The 22,781-nt window shown below is 51.6% G+C and overlaps 1 protein-coding gene and 1 non-coding gene across 2 annotated transcripts in view; both read left to right on the forward strand.

Annotated features, from left to right (window-relative positions):
• Positions 1-3,208: 3,208 nt before the first annotated feature.
• The window catches only part of LOC134910760 (zinc finger protein 701-like), a 158,494-nt gene continuing 138,921 nt past the window's right edge, over positions 3,209-22,781 (forward strand). The window contains exons 1-2 of the mRNA XM_063919143.1: positions 3,209-3,395; positions 10,750-10,863. Coding sequence (XP_063775213.1) covers positions 3,258-3,395; positions 10,750-10,863 — 252 coding nt within the window. The 5' untranslated portion in view covers positions 3,209-3,257. The remainder of the gene's footprint in view (positions 3,396-10,749; positions 10,864-22,781) is intronic.
• LOC134912319 (5S ribosomal RNA) lies at positions 13,512-13,630 on the forward strand. Its single transcript, XR_010176973.1, has one exon. It is a non-coding gene; the product is annotated as a 5S ribosomal RNA (ribosomal RNA).

Below are 22,781 nucleotides of genomic sequence, written 5' to 3' on the forward strand. Positions count from 1 at the left end.
TATACCTGTATGTAGCTGTGTGTGTGTATAGCTCTGTGTGTATATACCTGTATGTAGCTGTGTGTATATAGCTCTGTGTGTATATACCTGTATGTAGCTCTGTGTGTATATACCTGTATGTAGCTGTGTGTATGTAGCTGTGTGTATATACCTGTATGTAGCTGTGTGTATATAGCTCTGTGTGTATATACCTGTATGTAGCTGTGTGTATATACCTGTATGTAGCTGTGTGTATATAGCTGTGTGTATATACCTGTATGTAGCTGTGTGTATATAGCTGTGTGTGTATATTGGGGGTCATTCCGAGTTGTTCGCTCGGTAAATTTCTTCGCATCGCAGCGATTTTACGCTTAGTGCGCATGCGCAATGTTCGCACTGCGACTGCGCCAAGTAAATTTGCTATGCAGTTAGGAATTTTACTCACGGTTTTTTCTTCGTTCTGGTGATCGTAATGTGATTGACAGGAAGTGGGTGTTTCTGGGCGGAAACTGGCCGTTTTATGGGTGTGTGGGAAAAAACGCTGCCGTTTCTGGGAAAAACTCGGGAGTGGCTGGAGAAACGGAGGAGTGTCTGGGCCAACGCTGGGTGTGTTTGTGACGTCAAACCAGGAACGACAAGCACTGAACTGATCGCAGATGCCGAGTAAGTCTCAAGCTACTCAGAAACTGCTAAGAGGTGTAATCGCAATTCTGAGAATCTTTCGTTCGCAATTTTACTATGCTAAGATTCACTCCCAGTAGGCGGCGGCTTAGCGTGTGCAATGCTGCTAAAAGCAGCTTGCGAGCGAACAACTCGGAATGAGGGCCATAGCTGTGTGTATATACCTGTATGTAGCTGTGTGCATATAGCTGTGTGTATACACCTGTATATAGCTGTGTGTATATAGCTGTGTGTGTATATACCTGTATGTAGCTGTGTGTATATAGCTCTGTGTGTATATACCTGTATGTTGCTGTGTGTATATACCTGTATGTTGCTGTGTGCATATAGCTGTGTGTATACACCTGTATGTAGCTGTGTGTATATAGCTCTGTGTGTATATACCTGTATGTAGCTGTGTGTATATAGCTCTGTGTGTATATACCTGTATGTTGCTGTGTGTATATACCTGTATGTTGCTGTGGGTATATAGCTCTGTGTGTATATACCTGTATCTAGCTGTGTGTATATAGCTCTGTGTGTATATACCTGTATCTAGCTGTGTGTATATAGCTCTGTGTGTATATACCTGTATGTTGCTGTGTGTATATAGCTCTGTGTGTATATACCTGTATGTTGCTGTGTGTATATACCTGTATGTTGCTGTGGGTCTATAGCTCTGTGTGTATATACCTGTATCTAGCTGTGTGTATATAGCTCTGTGTGTATATACCTGTATCTAGCTGTGTATATATAGCTGTGTGTGTATATACCTGTATGTAGCTGTGTGTATATAGCTGTGTGTGTATATACCTGTATGTAGCTGTGTGTATGTAGCTCTGTGTGTATATACCTGTATGTAGCTGTGTGTATATAGCTCTGTGTGTATATACCTGTATGTAGCTGTGTGTATGTAGCTCTGTGTGTATATACCTGTATGTAGCTGTATGTATATAGCTCTGTGTGTATATACCTGTATGTAGCTGTGTGTATATAGCTCTGTGTGTATATACCTGTATGTAGCTCTGTGTGTATATACCTGTATGTAGCTGTGTGTATACAGCTCTGTGTGTATATACCTGTATGTAGCTGTGTGTATATAGCTATGTGTGTATATACCTGTATGTAGCTGTGTGTATATAGCTATGTGTGTATATACCTGTATGTAGCTGTGTGTATATAGCTATGTGTGTATATACCTGTATGTAGCTGTGTGTATATAGCTCTGTGTGTATATACCTGTATGTAGCTGTGTGTATATAGCTATGTGTGTATATACCTGTATGTAGCTGTGTGTATATAGCTCTGTGTGTATATACCTGTATGTAGCTGTGTGTATATAGCTATGTGTGTATATACCTGTATGTAGCTGTGTGTATATAGCTCTGTGTGTATATACCTGTATGTAGCGATGTGTATATAGCTCTGTGTGTATATACCTGTATGTAGCTGTGTGTATATAGCTCTGTGTGTATATACCTGTATGTAGCTGTGTGTATATAGCTCTGTGTGTATATACCTGTATGTAGCTGTGTGTATATACCTGTATGCACCTGTATGTAGCTGTGTGTATATACCTGTATGTAGCTGTGTGTATATAGCTCTGTGTGTATATACCTGTATGTAGCTGTGTGTATATACCTGTATGCACCTGTATGTAGCTGTGTGTATATAGCTCTGTGTGTATATACCTGTATGTAGCTGTGTGTATATAGCTCTGTGTGTATATACCTGTATGTAGCTGTGTGTATATACCTGTATGTAGCTGTGTGTATGTAGCTATGTGTGTATATACCTGTATGTAGCTGTGTGTATATACCTGTATGCACCTGTATGTAGCTGTGTATATATACCTGTATGTAGCTGTGTGTATATAGCTCTGTGTGTATATACCTGTATGTAGCTGTGTGTATATAGCTCTGTGTGTATATACCTGTATGTAGCTGTGTGTATATACCTGTATGTAGCTGTGTGTATATACCTGTATGTAGCTGTGTGTATATACCTGTATGTAGCTGTGTGTATATACCTGTATGTAGCTGTGTGTATATACCTGTATGTAGCTGTGTGTATATAGCTCTGTGTGTATACACCTGTATGTAGCTCTGTGTGTATATACCTGTATGTAGCTGTGTGTATATAGCTCTGTGTGTATATACCTGTATGTAGCTGTGTGTATATACCTGTATGTAGCTGTGTGTATGTAGCTATGTGTGTATATACCTGTATGTAGCTGTGTGTATATAGCTCAGTGACGTGTGTATATACCTGTATGTAGCTGTGTGTATATAGCTCAGTGACGTGTGTATATACCTGTATGTAGCTGTGTGTATATACCTGTATGTAGCTGTGTGTATATAGCTGTGTGTGTATATACCTGTATGTAGCTGTGTGTATATAGCTCAGTGTGTATATACCTGCAGACACCTGGGTGAGGGCTGACGGTACATGTGGGCGGGGTAATATGATAAGTGGGCGGAGTTATAGGCCTGGCAGGAAAAGTGAAGTGGGCGGGCACAAAAACCATGAAGGTGGGCGGGGTGATGGTAGTTCCTGTTACTAGGGGCGTGGCTAGACGGCGCTGGGCGATTCATGTGACGTCACAGGATAGATCCCGGATGTACTGCGCAAGCGCCGTGCTGCTGTCATGGCGGCGCCCTGTGTATGGAGACATCTCTGAGGATCCCTGGTATCAGCAGGAGACAGCGACAGCTTCTTCCCCGGGACCCGCAGCGCCGCCATGTGCCCTGGCCCAGGTAACCCCGTGTGTGACGTCACCCACCCCCAACTGCCCCGTGTATGTGTGTGTGTGACGTCACCCTCCTACTTCCCTGAGTGTGTGTTTGTGTGACGTCACCCCCTTCCTGTCCTGTGTGTGACGTCACCCCCTTCCTGCCCTGTGTGTGTGTGACGTCACCCTCCCCTTCCTGCCCTGTGTGTGTGTGTGACGTCACCCTCCCCCTACTGCCCTGAGTGTGTGTGACGTCACCCTCCCCCTACTGCCCTGAGTGTGTGTGACGTCACCCTCCCCCTACTGCCCTGAGTGTGTGTGTGAGGTCACCCTCCCCCTACTGCCCTGAGTGTGTGTGTGAGGTCACCCTCCCCCTACTGCCCTGAGTGTGTGTGTGTGAGACGTCACCCTCCCCTACTGCCCTGTGTGTGGTCACCCTCCCCCTACTGCCCTGAGTGTGTGTGTGTGTGTGTGAGGTCACCCTCCCCCTACTGCCCTGAGTGTGTGTGTGTGTGTGTGTGTGGTCACCCTCCCCCTACTGCCCTGAGTGTGTGTGTGTGTGTGTGGTCACCCTCCCCCTACTGCCCTGTGTGTGTGTGTGTGTGTGTGACGTCACCCTCCCCCTACTGCCCTGAGTGTGTGTGACGTCACCCTCCCCCTACTGCCCTGAGTGTGTGTGACGTCACCCTCCCCCTACTGCCCTGTGTGTGTGTGTGTGACGTCACCCTCCCCCTACTGCCCTGAGTGTGTGTGACGTCACCCTCCCCCTACTGCCCTGTGTGTGTGTGTGTGATGTCACCCTCCCCCTACTGCCCTTAGTGTGTGTGTATGTGTGTGACACGTCACCCTCTCCCTACTGCCCTGAGTGTGTGTGTGTGTGTGTGTGACGTCACCCTCCCCCTACTGCCCTGAGTGTGTGTGTGGTCACCCTCCCCCTACTGCCCTGAGTGTGTGTGTGACGTCACCCTCCCCCTACTGCCCTGAGTGTGTGTGACGTCACCCTCCCCCTACTGCCCTGAGTGTGTGTGACGTCACCCTCCCCCTGCTGCCCTGAGTGTGTGTGTGCGTGTGTGTGTGTGAGGTCACCCTCCCCCTACTGCCCTGAGTGTGTGTGTGTGTGGTCACCCTCCCCCTACTGCCCTGAGTGTGTGTGTGTGTGAGGTCACCCTCCCCCTACTGCCCTGAGTGTGTGTGAGGTCACCCTCCCCCTACTGCCCTGAGTGTGTGTGAGGTCACCCTCCCCCTACTACCCTGTGTGTGTGTGAGGTCACCCTCCCCCTACTGCCCTGAGTGTGTGTGTGTGTGTGTGTGTGTGTGAGAGACGTCACCCTCCCCTACTGCCCTGTGTGTGGTCACCCTCCCCCTACTGCCCTGAGTGTGTGTGTGTGTGTGTGTGTGTGAGGTCACCCTCCCCCTACTGCCCTGTGTGTGTGTGACGTCACCCTCCCCCTACTGCCCTGAGTGTGTGTGACGTCACCCTCCCCCTACTGCCCTGAGTGTGTGTGACGTCACCCTCCCCCTACTGCCCTGAGTGTGTGTGACGTCACCCTCCCCCTACTGCCCTGTGTGTGTGTGTGATGTCACCCTCCCCCTACTGCCCTTAGTGTGTGTGTGTGTGTGTGTGTGTGTGACACGTCACCCTCTCCCTACTGCCCTGAGTGTGTGTGTGACGTCACCCTCCCCCTACTGCCCTGAGTGTGTGTGTGACGTCACCCTCCCCCTACTGCCCTGAGTGTGTGTGTGACTTCACCCTCCCCCTACTGCCCTGAGTGTGTGTGACGTCACCCTCCCCCTGCTGCCCTGAGTGTGTGTGTGTGTGTGGTCACCCTCCCCCTACTGCCCTGAGTGTGTGTGTGAGTGTGTGTGTGTGTGAGGTCACCCTCCCCCTACTGCCCTGAGTGTGTGTGAGGTCACCCTCCCCCTACTGCCCTGAGTGTGTGTGTGTGTGTGTGTGTGTGTGAGGTCACCCTCCCCCTACTGCACTGTGTGTGTGTGAGGTCACCCTCCCCCTACTGCCCTGAGTGTGTGTGTGTGTGTGTGTGTGTGTGTGAGACGTCACCCTCCCCTACTGCCCTGTGTGTGGTCACCCTCCCCCTACTGCCCTGAGTGTGTGTGTGTGTGTGTGAGGTCACCCTCCCCCTACTGCACTGAGTGTGTGTGTGTGTGTGACGTCACCCTCCCCCTACTGCCCTGTGTGTGTGTGTGACGTCACCCTCCCCCTACTGCCCTGTTTGTGTGTGTGACGTCACCCTCCCCCTACTGCCCTGAGTGTGTGTGTGTGTGTGTGTGTGTGTGACGTCACCCTCCCCCTACTGCCCTGTGTGTGTGTGTGATGTCACCCTCCCCCTACTGCCCTTAGTGTGTGTGTATGACGTCACCCTCCCCCTACTGCCCTGAGTGTGTGTGTGACGTCACCCTCCCCCTACTGCCCTGAGTGTGTGTGTGACGTCACCCTCCCCCTACTGCCCTGAGTGTGTGTGTGTGTGAGGTCACCCTCCCCCTACTGCCCTGAGTGTGTGTGTGTGAGGTCACCCTCCCCCTACTGCCCTGAGTGTGTGTGAGGTCACCCTCCCCCTACTGCCCTGAGTGTGTGTGTGTGTGTGTGACGTCACCCTCCCCCTACTGCCCTGAGTGTGTGTGTGTGACGTCACCCTCCCCCTACTGCCCTGAGTGTGTGTGTGTGAGGTCACCCTCCCCCTACTGCACTGAGTGTGTGTGTGTGTGAGGTCACCCTCCCCCTACTGCCCTGAGTGTGTGTGACGTCGCCCTCCCCTTACTGCCCTGTGTATGTGTGTGTGTGACGTCACCCTCCTACTTCCCTGAGTGTGTGTTTGTGTGACGTCACCCTCCCCCTACTGCCCTGAGTGTGTGTGTGTGAGGTCACCCTCCCCCTACTGCACTGAGTGTGTGTGTGTGTGTGTGTGTGTGTGTGTGTGTGAGGTCACCCTCCCCCTACTGCCCTGAGTGTGTGTGACGTCACCCTCCCCCTACTGCCCTGTGTGTGTGTGTGTGTGTGTGTGTGTGTGTGTGTGTGTGTGTGTGTGATGTCACCCTCCCCCTACTGCCCTTAGTGTGTGTGTATGTGTGTGACACGTCACCCTCTCCCTACTGCCCTGAGTGTGTGTGTGTGTGTGTGTGTGTGGTCACCCTCCCCCTACTGCCCTGAGTGTGTGTGTGACGTCACCCTCCCCCTACTGCCCTGAGTGTGTGTGACGTCACCCTCCCCCTACTGCCCTGAGTGTGTGTGAGGTCACCCTCCCCCTGCTGCCCTGAGTGTGTGTGTGCGTGTGTGTGTGTGAGGTCACCCTCCCCCTACTGCCCTGAGTGTGTGTGTGTGTGTGTGTGTGTGTGTGTGTGTGGTCACCCTCCCCCTACTGCCCTGAGTGTGTGTGTGAGTGTGTGTGTGTGAGGTCACCCTCCCCCTCCCCCTACTGCCCTGAGTGTGTGTGAGGTCACCCTCCCCCTACTGCCCTGAGTGTGTGTGTGTGTGTGTGTGTGTGTGAGGTCACCCTCCCCCTACTGCCCTGAGTGTGTGTGTGTGTGTGTGTGTGTGTGTGAGAGACGTCACCCTCCCCTACTGCCCTGTGTGTGGTCACCCTCCCCCTACTGCCCTGAGTGTGTGTGTGTGTGTGAGGTCACCCTCCCCCTACTGCCCTGTGTGTGTGTGACGTCACCCTCCCCCTACTGCCCTGAGTGTGTGTGACGTCACCCTCCCCCTACTGCCCTGAGTGTGTGTGACGTCACCCTCCCCCTACTGCCCTGTGTGTGTGTGTGATGTCACCCTCCCCCTACTGCCCTTAGTGTGTGTGTGTGTGTGTGTGTGTGTGTGTGTGTGTGACACGTCACCCTCTCCCTACTGCCCTGAGTGTGTGTGTGTGTGTGTGTGTGTGTGACGTCACCCTCCCCCTACTGCCCTGAGTGTGTGTGTGACGTCACCCTCCCCCTACTGCCCTGAGTGTGTGTGTGACTTCACCCTCCCCCTACTGCCCTGAGTGTGTGTGACGTCACCCTCCCCCTGCTGCCCTGAGTGTGTGTGTGTGTGTGTGTGTGTGTGTGTGTGTGGTCACCCTCCCCCTACTGCCCTGAGTGTGTGTGTGTGTGTGTGTGTGTGTGTGTGTGTGAGGTCACCCTCCCCCTACTGCCCTGAGTGTGTGTGAGGTCACCCTCCCCCTACTGCCCTGTGTGTGTGTGTGTGTGTGTGTGTGTGTGTGTGTGTGTGTGTGTGAGACACGTCACCCTCCCCTACTGCCCTGTGTGTGGTCACCCTCCCCCTACTGCCCTGAGTGTGTGTGTGTGTGTGTGTGTGTGTGTGTGTGTGAGGTCACCCTCCCCCTACTGCACTGAGTGTGTGTGTGTGTGTGTGTGTGTGTGTGTGTGTGTGACGTCACCCTCCCCCTACTGCCCTGTGTGTGTGTGTGACGTCACCCTCCCCCTACTGCCCTGTGTGTGTGTGTGTGACGTCACCCTCCCCCTACTGCCCTGTGTGTGTGTGTGACGTCACCCTCCCCCTACTGCCCTGAGTGTGTGTGTGTGTGTGTGTGACGTCACCCTCCCCCTACTGCCCTGTGTGTGTGTGTGACGTCACCCTCCCCCTACTGCCCTGTGTGTGTGTGTGATGTCACCCTCCCCCTACTGCCCTTAGTGTGTGTGTATGTGTGTGTGTGTGACGTCACCCTCCCCCTACTGCCCTGAGTGTGTGTGTGACGTCACCCTCCCCCTACTGCCCTGAGTGTGTGTGTGTGGTCACCCTCCCCCTACTGCCCTGAGTGTGTGTGTGTGTGTGTGGTCACCCTCCCCCTACTGCCCTGAGTGTGTGTGTGTGTGAGGTCACCCTCCCCCTACTGCACTGAGTGTGTGTGTGTGAGGTCACCCTCCCCCTACTGCCCTGAGTGTGTGTGAGGTCACCCTCCCCCTACTGCCCTGAGTGTGTGTGTGTGTGTGTGTGACGTCACCCTCCCCCTACTGCCCTGAGTGTGTGTGTGTGAGGTCACCCTCCCCCTACTGCACTGAGTGAGTGTGTGTGTGTGTGTGTGTGTGTGTGTGTGTGTGAGGTCACCCTCCCCCTACTGCCCTGAGTGTGTGTGACGTCGCCCTCCCCTTACTGCCCTGTGTATGTGTGTGTGTGACGTCACCCTCCTACTTCCCTGAGTGTGTGTTTGTGTGACGTCACCCTCCTACTGCTCTGTGTGTGTGTGACGTCACCCCCCTTCCTGCCCTGTGTGTGTGTGACGTCACCCTCCCCTTCCTGCCCTGTGTGTGTGTGACGTCACCCTCCCCCTACTGCCCTGAGTGTGTGTGACGTCACCCTCCCCCTGCTGCCCTGAGTGTGTGTGTGTGTGTGTGTGTGTGAGGTCACCCTCTCCCTACTGCCCTGAGTGTGTGTGTGTGTGTGTGTGTGGTCACCCTCCCCCTACTGCCCTGAGTGTGTGTGTGTGAGGTCACCCTCCCCCTACTGCCCTGAGTGTGTGTGTGTGTGTGTGTGTGTGTGTGTGTGTGTGTGAGACGTCACCCTCCCCTACTGCCCTGTGTGTGGTCACCCTCTCCCTACTGCCCTGAGTGTGTGTGTGTGTGTGTGTGTGTGTGAGGTCACCCTCCCCCTACTGCACTGAGTGTGTGTGACGTCACCCTCCCCCTACTGCCCTGTGTGTGTGTGTGACGTCACCCTCCCCATACTGCCCTGAGTGTGTGTGTGTGTGATGTCACCCTCCCCCTACTGCCCTTAGTGTGTGTGTATGTGTGTGACACGTCACCCTCTCCCTACTGCCCTGAGTGTGTGTGTGTGTGTGTGTGTGTGTGTGTGTGTGTGTGTGTGACGTCACCCTCCCCCTACTGCCCTGAGTGTGTGTGTGTGGTCACCCTCCCCCTACTGCCCTGAGTGTGTGTGTGTGTGTGTGTGGTCACCCTCCCCCTACTGCCTTGAGTGTGTGTGTGTGTGAGGTCACCCTCCCCCTACTGCCCTGAGTGTGTGTGAGGTCACCCTCCCCCTACTGCCCTGAGTGTGTGTGTGTGTGTGACGTCACCCTCCCCCTACTGCACTGAGTGTGTGTGTGTGTGTGTGTGTGTGTGTGTGTGACGTCACCCTCCCCCTACTGCACTGAGTGTGTGTGTGTGAGGTCACCCTCCCCCTACTGCCCTGAGTGTGTGTGAGGTCACCCTCCCCCTATTGCCCTGAGTGTGTGTGTGTGTGTGACGTCACCCTCCCCCTACTGCCCTGAGTGTGTGTGTGTGTGTGTGTGTGACGTCACCCTCCCCCTACTGCCCTGAGTGTGTGTTTGTGTGTGTGTGTGTGTGTGACGTTACCCTCCCCCCTACTGCCCTGTGTGTGTGTGTGACGTCACCCTCCCCCTTCTGCCCTTAGTGTGTGAGTGTGTGTGTGTGTGACGTCACCCTCCCCCTATTGCCCTGAGTGTGTGTGTATGTGTGTGTGTGTGTGTGAGACGTCTCCCTCCCCCTGCTGCCCTGAGTGTGTGTGTATGTGTGTGTGTGTATGAGACGTCTCCCTCCCCCTGCTGCCCTGTGTGTGTGTGTGTGTGTGTGTGTGTGTGTGTGTGTGTGTGTGAGACGTCACCCTCCCCGTACTGCCCTGTGTGTTTGATGTGTGACGGTATGGATGTCAGTGTGTGGTGTTGTAGTGTCTCGGTTACTGTTATCTCGCTGCATGAATTCTGTATTCCCCTGATACCCCCGGTGCTGGTACGCACACTTACCTCCTGTGTAAGTTCTGCGCTGTACCAAGTATCAGACGCTTCTCAGGCCGTTCTGCCCTGTCTCCGGCTGCGTGCTGCTTTTGCTTGTGTCACTCTGTATACATGCTTGGTGACAGTCAGTGCCCTGGGCACAGGTGGGATACTATTCTCTATTATCCCAGTAGTCAGCAATAATACCCCCAAGATCCACCACCGTGCGGGAGAGGAGGCAGGTACGCCGCTATATAGGCTGTTACCGGTCACGAAGTACCCGCAGTAACCACCAAAGCATCCTGCAGATCACGCACATGGCTCCAGCTCCTGCCACCGACCCATCAGACATAAACCACAGGCAGCGAGGTCCAGCGAGTGCAGGCTCTGTTACCACGGTGACTGAGCGCATCACCGATTAATTACCCCATAGCTGAAGGCAACTGAATTGTCATCACTGGCCGCTCGGAGCGGGATATGGAGGTCGGCTCGTTAGCGTGATTGCATGATGTCCTCGCTCCTAATTATGTAGAGAGAGATACACACCTCTGTCCTGTCACAGCTCGCCGGCCCGCTAGATCCTGGTGACGTTCCCCCCGGCGAGGTCTCCCGGAGCCAGCAGCTCTGCGGGAATCTTATTGGCCAGGCAGTGAATGTCGTCTGTTGGGTCGTCACGTGCTGAATTGTGATCTCCTCCTTCAGGTCACTGAGGCGTCGCGGCTGGAGCGCTGTTCTCGTCTCTTCCTCTGTGAATGTGCCGGCTCTCCGCCGTTTCTGAGAGAAGGAGGCAGCAGCATGTCCGCCCACATGTATCCGGTATGTATACTTCTTCTGTCCTGAAATACCGCGCATGGGGAGGGGAATCACAGAGCTCCTTCCAGTGGGTTTGGGTGTGATTGCGCAGTAGGAAGCCAGAAGTCATTATGATCGCATGTGAATACCTCCGTTGTATTGGCGGCTGAGCAATGACCAGAGGGTTATAGGACTATGGTGGTCATTCCGAGTTGATCGCTCACTAGCAGTTTTTAGCAGCCGTGCAAACGCTAGGCCGCCGCCCACTGGGAGTGTATTTTAGCTTAGCAGAAGTGCGAAGGAAAGGATGGCAGAGCGGCGGCTAAGTTTTTTTTGGTGCAGTTTCAGAGTAGCTCAAAACCTACTCAGCGCTTGCGATCACTTCAGACCGTTCAGTTCCTGTTTTGACGTCATGAACACGCCCTGCGTTCTCCCAGTCACGCCTGCGTTTTTCCTGGCACGTCTGCGTTTTTCAGCACACTCCCTGAAAACGGTCAGTTTCCACCCAGAAACGCCCACTTCATATCAATCACTCTGCGGCCAGCAGTGCGACTGAAAAGCTTCGCTAGACCTTGTGTGAAACTACATCGTTCGTTGTAATAGTACGTCGCGCGTGCACATAGCGCCACATGCGCAGAAGTGCCGCTTTTTTTTTTTTTTTTTTAACTCTTCATTGCACAGCGAACGAATGCAGCTAGCGATCAACTCGGAATGACCCCCAATGTGGCACCTCTCCCCGTGTATCACAGGTTACTTTTTCTGTTAAAATGCTTCTTTCTCTGACGTCCTAGTGGATGCTGGGAACTCCGTAAGGACCATGGGGAATAGACGGGCTCCGCAGGAGACTGGGCACTCTAAAAGAAAGATTAGGTACTTTCTCCTTCATCCACTAGGGGCCACTGGAGTGTAGTTACAATGGGGAGATAGTAGGTGGTATTGGTAGCTGGCACTTTAAAAATTCTCACACTGTGGCTAGCTCCTCCCCTACTATCTCCCCTCCAAGCCAGTCTTAGTTAAGTGCCCGAGGTAGCTGGTTCACTTGGGTTTAGCTGAAGAATTTTCTTCTTTTTTCTTTATTATTTTATTTTTCTTACACACACTCACAGACTGGCAGCTCTGCCACTGCCAGTCTGCACCGTGGGAGCTGCCGGCGGGGTCCCATCGCAGCTGCGTGCGGCTAGGGATGGGCCCCGGCTGAGGGAGACACTGAGCTCTCCTGAGTTGGCGGACACCGCTGCGTGCGGCGCGTGTCGCGGCCACTCCATCCAGCAGAAGATTCCGGCAGCATGGCAGCGGTGAGTATCAAAAAATGGTCGGACACCGCTGCGTGCGGCTTGTGTCGGGACCACCCCACCACAGAAGATTCCGGCTGGACGCCGCTGCGTGCGGCGTGTGTCGGGGCCGATCCACCAAGAACACAGTGGTGAGTGAAGTATACTTTATTTGTGGTGGCTATGTATGTTTTTAGAGCAATGCACTGTTTATTGTTGTACAACCCACTCCAGAAGGGCTCTCTGGGGCTGTAATGTACTTTATTGTATCCTTACCTGTCCTCCTCATGGAGAAACAGACAGGATGATTGGGGGAGGCTGAGTATGTGTTTATACAACCCTGACTGAAAAACGGGTGTGTGTCATTCTGATAACCCTCTGCTCCCCCAGCTCCCCGCACCCCCCGCACAGATCCCCACTCAGCGCGACTCACAGAGCCGGCACAGGGATCCCGCTCGAGCGCAAAGCAATGTTTAAATTTGGCGCCTTGTACGGAGGGGGCGGAGCTAAGTCCCGCTCTGTAGAGCGAGCTCAGCGCTCCCTGCTCCCAGGCGGCGACTCGCGCTCTGTTCAGCGCAACACTCCCCGGCGGCGGCTAGCAGATACAGGGCTCTACTAGCGCTGTATAGCGGGCTCAGCGCTCAGCGCTCCCCGGCGGTGACTCGCAGGCCCAGCGGAGGGTACAGCTCGCTTCCCGCTTAGTTTTGCAATAAGGCGCCATAGCCGGGGGGCGGAGCTAACTCCCGCTCTGTACAGCGGGCTCAGCATTCTCCGCTCCCCGGCCACTGTTATAGTGTAATAGGCATTTATGTGAGTTTAATGCACATGGTGCTGAGGAGAATGTGATATAGTCAGAGTGGCTCAGCACTAATCCAGTTATCCACTATATAGATTTTATCGCATAGCCCAGAGGAGTTTCACTCTGGCGGCCATTTCCTCCATGCACAGACCTGGCTTCATATTTGCAGTGTCTCCTATAGCCCAGTGGGCTAATCTTGCATACTCAGAGACAAATACAAATAAAGTCCCAGGTATATTAACAGTTAACCTGCTTTACTCAGCGGGCTCCCAGGTCTCCCCGTCGCTAGGCAACAGCTCTGGGATTTGTAACTTTTCGATACTTCAGGCTGCTGAAATATAGATACATTCCTCCTGCAGTAGAGTCCTCTACCCAGCATTTTCCTACTTGCAAATCAGGGAACCTGCTCTATTACAGTAGCTGGGACTCAGCTCAATAATAATTAAAAGGATCTACTGTGCATTATTTATTTACCTACGGTGTGTGTGTATATATACATATATAGTTATGTTTGTGCATGTATATATATAGATATATATATTTAAGTGCGTGTAGGTATGTATATAGATAAATCCATAAAATACCAGATATAGGGGATAAAAGCCTATGGCCACACCACCCTGAACACGCCCGATCTCGTCTGATCTCGGAAACTAAGCAGGGTCAGGCCCGGTTAGTACTTGGATGGGAGACCGCCTGGGAATACCAGGTGCTGTAGGCTACTTCCGCAATGTTTTCTAATAACAACATCTTGCACATAACATTTTCCCCCATCTTTCTCACAGGCTGGTCACCATTTTGAAAAGCCAGCGGAACCTCAGAGAAACATCTGGTGCACCTTAATTAGCGGTACACTAAATACAGGGCGGGGTGTTGCCTTCCCTTTATTATTCCTTGTTGTCACTAGTTACTAATGCTATTTGTAATTGTGGAATGCGTGTAAGGCATAAGACAAATAGCGCTGCGGCTCAGTACGCTAGTAGCGGGTATCTGAACAGGGGTTTGAATCCAAACAAAACTTTAAGGAGAACTCCTATAGCCTAGGGCTAAGACTCCTGTCCCACAGCGCAGCGTTGCTGGTTCAGGTCTCCGCTGCTCCAGAAAGTTTATTTTAATCGTATCGGTCACTACACATTATAGTGCACACCTTACGTAGGGCTCTGTTTATTTAACCCACCTTTTCTCCTTTCGTTTGTCTCTCCTGGGATAGTCGAAGAATTCCCTCTTAGGTGTGAAGTATGCGGCGGAGCCATCTGCTTCGCCCTCCACGCACCTGCACACCCCTGTTTGATCAATGATGCAGGTAATGTCACTATTAACCAGACAATAACTCATCAGGTAAGCCCTTGGACTTTGGTTTCCAAGGTCACAGGATCAAATCACAGCGGGACCAAACACACCTTTCCAAAAAGAAACTTTGCTAACATTCCATGCATTACTGATGTCTGTTTTCTGTGGATCTGAACCAGTGTCTCAGAATATACAGGTACATAATACAGCAGTTCATCTGATACTGCAGGTAAAGGAGGAGGACACGTCAAGTCCATCAGGGTTCCACGCCATTGACGAAAATGACAGCGACTGGTTCAGTTTCGGATGAGCTGGGCAGGCTCCGGTAGGCGGCCGACAGACACCCGAATACACAATATCAGGTATCAAACAAGGTTTGTTTTCCTATCTTTTCCCCGCAGATGGCAGGAGAGGGTATCAGAACCTCTCTAGGGTATACACCTCGGTGTATCGCCGGTCCATCAAGCCGCCGTTTTCCTGAGGCAACCTTGCTCAGGGATCCATCGACATATGCGGCAGCATGGTTCTACCGTATCCGGAGCAGGTAGGTTGGGGAACAATTGTCCTCTAGGTTACAGGATGCTTCGCATCAGGATCAATTGATACTTTGATACAGGTCAGAATCACGATTCTGCTTTATGTTCCTTGGAGGTCTCCATGTCTACAGACTCGGACCCTGCATCTTCGCTTGGGCTGTCTTAACCCGACGACCTCTGGGGCTGCGACAGTGACAAGTAAACATGAAATCCTACGGGGCAGATGGTTCTGGGGAAGGAACTTTCTGCAGGATTTCTTGAACCAATGGAGGTAGGTCCACTTTGATTTCTCCTACTACTGCCCCAGCTCCAAGACAGACCTTTACTGGTCTTCCCTTTAGATTTTTTCGTGCCCTTTCAGGTTTTTGACTCCACACGGGTGATATCTTCGTCGCCAGGGGTTCTCAGGGTAAAAAGGCTGAAGCAGAGGTTCAACATCCTCAGTCCAGTCTGATTTTATGTCATCCTATACACCCATTACACCTGCAGGGTCCCAGGGTAGGCGCAGGTCGATGGGAGAAGGCTTGGGCGGTTACAACCGTCTCAGGAGTCCCTCGGCATAGGTCGGCTGATTTACGATGACAAGAGAGTCATACTGCAGGCTGCGCTCCATAGGTTTCTAACCGCAAAGGGTGTTGATCCCTGTTTTTCACATATCATTTGAATTAGGACAGTTCTCAGGCCTTTGTTTTCTTTTCACGTTCCGAAGCCAAGTGGCTCGGACAGGCCTATTCTGGCCTTACAATCCTTTTAGTCTGTGATTGCTAGTTTAAACAAGAAAGGGAGTTTTACGTGTCCCTTGTCTTCAGAGATGCCTGTTTACTGATTTCCGTTGGACAGGCTTTTCTCAGATTCCCCCTTAACAGGATTCTCATTTTCACTGTAAGTCCTTTACTCTTCTCTCTTCCGCTCCCACAGAGTTTAGGAAGATAACAGAATAACTCTTTTTCAGGGGCAGTGGGTGACGTTGGTTCCCTAATGGGACAATTTACTGCTACTATCCCACTCTGTACATTAGGTGGCTTCTGAATATCCGGAGGATCCACGAGCTTCTGATTCGACACAGATCCAATTTATGCTCCGCATAGACGTTTCTCAACACGGTCCGTCAGAGGTTTTTTCATTCCTCGGCACCAGAGACTCTATTTCTTCAGTCAAGTTGCGACGTAATCAGTGGTCGCCTCCATTCCTCTCGGAACGGGGGACAACAATCTTGTTTCCAGATCAAGCCACCAGGTCAGACTCCTGGGTGAGGGAACATGCCCCGGAGTTTTGTCAGCTGGTCCGCTGTGGGCGGAGATTTCGGATCGACCTCAGGGCGTTCTGACTGACTCGTTAACCCTTTATTACTCTCGGACGGCAGTAGCCGTGGAGGCCCTCAGGGCTCCGGGGAGTTTTCTGGTTATTCTATCCTGCCTCCTTTTTCTATTTCTACTTCATGTTCAGTAACACAGGAGGGGATTATGCGTGCTAGTCCTCTCGGTGGCGCTGGTTGGGCCACGCATGACTTGAAGATACAGATACGCCTGTTGTCAGTAGAGGAGCCTTGGCTCCTACCTCGACTGGACTGTCTACTTCAACAGGCTCCTTTTTTCTCCTTGTTCAATTTTACACTGGTTTCGGTTACCCGTGTGACTGTTCACGAGACCTCAGAAGGGAGGAGTTCCCTAGTTCGGTTAGGCCTACTGGGCTCCGATTTCAGAAGTCTATTACCTCTTCTCGCTTTTGCCACTTTGGGAAAACTTTATGGAACATAATGAAGATAAAAGGGGTTTTTTCCCCCTTCTTCCAGTTACCATTCATCTTTGGTTTCTCTGGGAGGTTTTTTGCTCCGCTGCGCTTCAAACCACACTGACCGGAATTTTAGGTCTCTGCCTTTTTCGCTTTTCTTCCAAATGAGATTAGCCTAGCGGCCGTAAGTTCGGCCTCTTGTTCAGGGAGTACTCTATTGGCAACTCCCCGGGCTCGGCTTCGGCCTCAGCGGTCGTTTCTTCCAGAGGGGAGGTCCATTTTTCATATAAATCTGACACTAGTGGTTTTCAATCCTCTCTGAATGTTGTCAGGGCTCGTCAACTCTCTCTACAGAGGTCTCAGGCTATTCGATGAAGTGTTTTTTCTTCTTTGCTCTGGATGATGCTCCCGTACTAAATAGCCGGGGCCCCAGCATATGCTGGACAGTTGGATACATCTGATCATCAGACAGTCTTCTTGGCGGTTACTAGGGAACCTCCGTTTTCCATTTCAGCGCGCTTTACGCGCATTGTAAGACTTTCGTGGGCAGCCGCCCGCGGGGTCTCCATGAATATTTTGTCGGGCGGCTACTTGGTCAAACCGACATTCGTTTTGTCAAATTCTACAAGTTTGACACTTTTACGGCCTCTGCATCACTGTTTGGCCGAGCAGTTTTTACAGGACTCTCAGCGCTTTCCCACCCGTTTTTTGGGAGCTCTGGGACGTCCCCATTGTAACTACACTCCAGTGGCCCCTAGTGGATGAAGGAGAAATCAGGATTTTGGTACTTACCGATAAATCCCTTTCTCCGATTCCACAGGGGCCACTGGACGCCCGCCCAGCGCTGTTTCTCCTGATTTTTGTTTGATTAACGATTGCAGATCACCATATGACTGCTTGTTGGGTTCAGGCTAGCCTGGTTTTTTGTCAGGTTCTGTTCCAGGTTTAGTTTGTGTTCGCCTGGTTTACAGGGCGTCGTTAACCTCCTCTACCTTACGGTTTGTTTATTACAGCTCTCCTCGGGCACAGTTTAACGTAGACTGGCTTGGAGGGGAGATAGTAGGGGAGGAGCTAGCCACAGTGTGAGAATTTTTAAAGTGCCAGCTACCAATACCACCTACTATCTCCCCATTGTAACTACACTCCAGTGGCCCCTGTGGAATCGGAGAAAGGGATTTATCGGTAAGTACCAAAATCCTGATATCTGGTGTGCACTGGCTCCTCCCTCTATGCCCCTCCTCCAGACCTCAGTTAGATTTCTGTGCCCGGCCGAGCAGGATGCACACTAGGGGCTCTCCTGAGCTCCTAGAAAGAAAGTATATGTTAGGTTTTTTATTTTACAGTGAGACCTGCTGGCAACAGGCTCACTGCATCGAGGGACTAAGGGGAGAAGAAGCGAACCTACCTGCTTGCAGCTAGCTTGGGCTTCTTAGGCTACTGGACACCATTAACTCCAGAGGGATCGACCGCAGGACCCGTCCTTGGTGTTAGTTCCCGGAGCCGCGCCGCCGTCCCCCTTACAGAGCCAGAAGCAGGAAGATGGTCCGGAAAATCGGCGGCAGAAGACTCTGTCTTCACCAAGGTAGCGCACAGCACTGCAGCTGTGCGCCATTGCTCCTCATACACACTTCACACTCCGGTCACTGAGGGTGCAGGGCGCTGGGGGGGGCGCCCTGAGCAGCAATAAAAACACCTTGGCTGGCAAATATATCACAATATATAGCCCCAGAGGCTATATATGTGATAATTACCCCTGCCAGAATCCATAAAAAAGCGGGAGAAAAGTCAGCGAAAAAGGGGCGGAGCTATCTCCCTCGGCACACTGGCGCCATTTTCTCTTCACAGTGCAGCTGGAAGACAGCTCCCCAGGCTCTCCCCTGTAGTTTTCAGGCTCAAAGGGTTAAAAAGAGAGGGGGGGCACTAAATTTATGCGCAATATTGTTTATACAAGCAGCTATTGGGAAAAATTCACTCAATATAGTGTTAATCCCAAAATTATATAGCGCTCTGGTGTGTGCTGGCATACTCTCTCTCTGTCTCCCCAAAGGGCTGTGTGGGGTCCTGTCCTCAGTCAGAGCATTCCCTGTGTGTGTGCGGTGTGTCGGTACGGCTGTGTCGACATGTTTGATGAGGAGGCTTATGTGGAGGCTGAGCAGATGCCGATAAATGGGATGTCGCCCCCTGGGGGCCGACACCAGAGTGGATGGATAGGTGGAAGGTATTAACCGACAGTGTCAACTCCTTACATAAAAGGCTGGATGACGTAACAGCTATGGGACAGCCGGCTTTTCAGCCCACGCCTGCCCAGGCGTCTCAAAGGCCATCAGGGGCTCAAAAACGCCCGCTCCCTCAGATGGCAGATACAGATGTCGACACGGAGTCTGACTCCAGTGTCGACGAGGTTGAGACATATACACAATCCACTAGGAACATCAGTTACATGATCCCGGCAATAAAAAATGTGTTACACATTTCTGACATTAACCCAAGTACCACTAAAAAAGGGTTTTATGTTTGGGGAGAAAAAGCAGGCAGTGTTTTGTTCCCCCATCAAATGAGTGAATGAAGTGTGAAAAAGCGTGGGTTCCCCCGATAAGAAACTGGTAATTTCTAAAAAGTTACTGATGGCGTACCCTTTCCCGCCAGAGGATAAGTTACGCTAGGAGATATCCCCTAGGGTGGATAAGGCGCTCACACGTTTGTCAAAAAAAGTGGCACTGCCGTCTTAGGATACGGCCACTTTGAAGGTACCTGCTGATAAAAAGCAGGAGGCTATCCTGAAGTCTGTATTTACACACTCAGGTACTAGACTGAGACCTGCAGATAGTGCTGCTGCAGCGTGGTCTGTAACCCTGTCAAACAGGGATACTATTTTGCGAACATAAGTCGTCGTCTTATATATGAGGGATTCACAGAGGGATATTTTGCCGGCTGGCATCCAGAATTAATGCAATGTCCATTCTGTCAGGAGGGTATTAGAGACCCGGCACTGGACAGGTGATGCTGACTTTAAAAGGCACATAGAGCCTTATAAGGGTGAGGAATTGTTTGGGGATGGTCTCTGGGACCTCGTATCCACAGCAACAGCTGGGAAGAAAAATTTTTACCTCAGGTTTCCTCACAGCCTAAGAAAGCACTGTATTATCAGGTACAGTCCTTTCGGCTTCAGAAAAGCAAGCGGGTCAAAGGCGCTTCCTTTCTGCACAGAGACGAGGGAAAAAGCTGCACCAGTCAGCCAGTTCCCAGAATCAAAATTCTTCCCCCGCTTCCTCTGAGTCCACCGCATGACGCGGGGGCTCCACAGGCGTAGCCAGGTACGGTGGGGGGCCGCCTCAAAAATTTCAGCGATCAGTGGGCTCGCTCACAGGTGGATCCCTGGATCCTTCAAGTAGTATCTCAGGGGTACAGGCTGGAATTCGAGGCGTCTCCCCCCCCGCCGTTTCCTCAAATCTGCCTTGCCGACAACTCCCTCAGGCAGGGAGGCTGTGCTAGAGGCAATTCACAAGCTGTATTCCCAGCAGGTGATAGTCAAGGTGCCCCTACTTCAACAAGGACGGGGTTACTATTCCACACTGTTTGTGGTACCGAAACCGGACGGTTCGGTGAGACCCATTTTAAATTTGAAATCCTTGAACACATACATAAAAAAATAAATAAAAAAAAATTCAAGTTCAAGATGGAATCGCTCAGGGCGGTTATTGCAAGCCTGGAGGAGGGGGATTACATGGTATCCCTGGACATCAAGGAGGCTTACCTACATGTCCCCATTTACCATCCTCACCAGGAGTACCTCAGATTTGTGGTACAGGATTGCTATTACCAATTCCAAACACTGCCGTTTGGACTGTCCACGGCACCGAGAGTCTTTAGCAAGGTAATGGCAGAAATGATGATACTCCTTCGAAAAAAGGGAGTTTTTAATTATCCCGTACTTGGACGATCTCCTTATAAAGGCGAGGTCCATGGAGCAGTTGTTGGTCGGAGTAGCACTATCTCGGGAAGTGCTACAACAGCACAGATGGATTCTATACATTCCAAAGTCACAGCTGGTTCCTACCACACGCCTGCTGTTCCTGGGGATGGTTCTGGACACAACAGAAAAAAAGTGTTTCTCCCGCAGGAGAAAGCCAAGGAGCTGTCATCTCTAGTCAGAGGCCTCCTGAAACCAAAACAGGTATCGGTGCATCACTGCACACAAGTCCTGGGAAAAATGGTAGCTTCTTACGAAGCAAAATTCCATTCGGCAGGTTCCATGCAAGAACCTTTCAGTGGGACCTCTTGGACAAGTGGTCGGAATCGCATCTTCAGATGCATCGGCTGATAACCCTGTCTCCAAGGACCAGGGTATTTGTACTGTGGTGGCTGCAGAGTGCTCATCTTCAAGAGGGCCGCAGATTCGGCATACAGGACTGGGTCCTGGTAACCACGGATGCCAGCCTTCGAGGCTGGGGGGCAGTCACACAGGGAAGAAATTTCCAAGGACTTTGGTCAAGTCAGGAGTCGTCCCTACACATAAATATTCTGGAACTGAGGGCCATTTACAATGCCCTAAGTCTGGCAAGGCCTCTGCTTCAAAACCAGCCGGTACTGATCCAATCAGACAACATCACGGCAGTCGCCCATGTAAACCGACAGGGCGGCACAAGAAGCAGGATGGCGATGGCAGAAGCCACAAGGATTCTCCGATGGGCGGAAAATCACGTCTTAGCACTGTCAGCAGTGTTCATTCCGGGAGTGGACAACTGGGAAGCAGACTTCCTCAGCAGACACGACCGACACCCGGGAGAGTGGGGACTTCATCCAGAAGTCTTCCAACTGTTGGTAAACCGTTGGGAAAGGCCACAGGTGGACATGATGGCGTCCCGCCTAAACAAAAAACTAGATATTGCGCCAGGTAAAGGGACCCTCAGGCAATAGCTGTGGACGCTCTAGTGACACTGTGGGTGTACCAGTCGGTTTATGTATTCCCTCCTCTGCCTCTCATACCAAAGGTACTGAGAATAATAAGAATACGATGAGTAAGAACGATACTCGTGGTTCCGGATGGGCCAAGAAGAGCTTGGTACCCAGAACTTCAAGAAATAATATCAGAGGACCCATGGCCTCTACCGCTCAGACAGGATCTGCTACAGCAGGGGCCCTGTCTGTTCCAAGACTTACCGCGGCTGCGTTGGACGGCATGGCGGTTGAATTCCGGATCCTAAAGCAAAAGGGCATTCCGGAGGAAGTCATTCCTACGCTGATAAAAGCCAGGAAAGAAGTAACCGCAAACCATTATCATCGTATTTGGCGAAAATATGTTGCGTGGTGTGAGGCCAGGAAGGCCCCAACAGAGGAATTTCAGCTGGGTCGTTTTCTGCACTTCCTACAGTCAGGAGTGACTATGGGCCTAAAATTGGGTTCCATTAAGGTCCAGATTTCGACTCTGTCGATTTTCTTCCAGAAAGAACTGGCTTCACTGCCTGAAGTTCAGACATTTGTAAAGGGAGTGCTACATATTCAGCCCCTTTTTTTGTGCCTTCTGTGGCACCTTGGGATCTCAACGTGGTGTTGAGTTTCTTAAAATCACATTGGTTTGAGCCACTTAAAACTGTGGATTTGAAATATCTCACGTGGAAAGTGGTCATGTTATTGGCCTTGGCTTCGGCCAGGCGTGTGTCAGAATTGGCGGCTTTGTCATGTAAAAGCCCTTATCTGATTTTCCATATGGATAGGGCAGAATTGAGGACTCGTCCCCAGTTTCTCCCTAAGGTGGTATCAGCTTTTCACTTGAATCAACCTATTGTAGTGCCTGCGGCTACTAGAACTTGGAAGATTCCAAGTTACTGGACGTAGTCAGGGCCTTAAAAATTTATATTTCCAGGACGGCTGGAGTCGGGAAAACTGACTCGTTTTTTATCCTGTAGGCACCCAACAAAATAGGTGCTCCTGCTTCTAAGCAGACTATTGCTCGCTGAATTTGTAGCACAATTCAGCTGGAGCATTCTGCGGCTGGATTGCCGCATCCTAAATCAGTAACAGCCCATTCCACGAGGAAAGTGGGCTTATCTTGGGCGGCTGCCCGAGGGGTCTCGGCTTTACAACTTTGCCAAGCTGCAACTTGGTCAGGGGCAAACACGTTTGCTAAATTCTACAAATTTGATACCCTGGCTGAGGAGGACCTTGAGTTCTCTCATTCGGTGCTGCAGAGTCATCCGCACTCTCCCGCCCGTTTGGGAGCTTTGGTATAATCCCCATGGTCCTTACGGAGTTCCCAGCATCCACTAGGACGTCAGAGAAAATAAGATTTTACTCACCGGTAAATCTATTTCTCAT

The sequence above is a fragment of the Pseudophryne corroboree genome, chromosome 4 (assembly GCF_028390025.1).
Source record: "Pseudophryne corroboree isolate aPseCor3 chromosome 4, aPseCor3.hap2, whole genome shotgun sequence".
Classification (NCBI taxonomy): Eukaryota; Metazoa; Chordata; class Amphibia; order Anura; family Myobatrachidae; genus Pseudophryne; species Pseudophryne corroboree.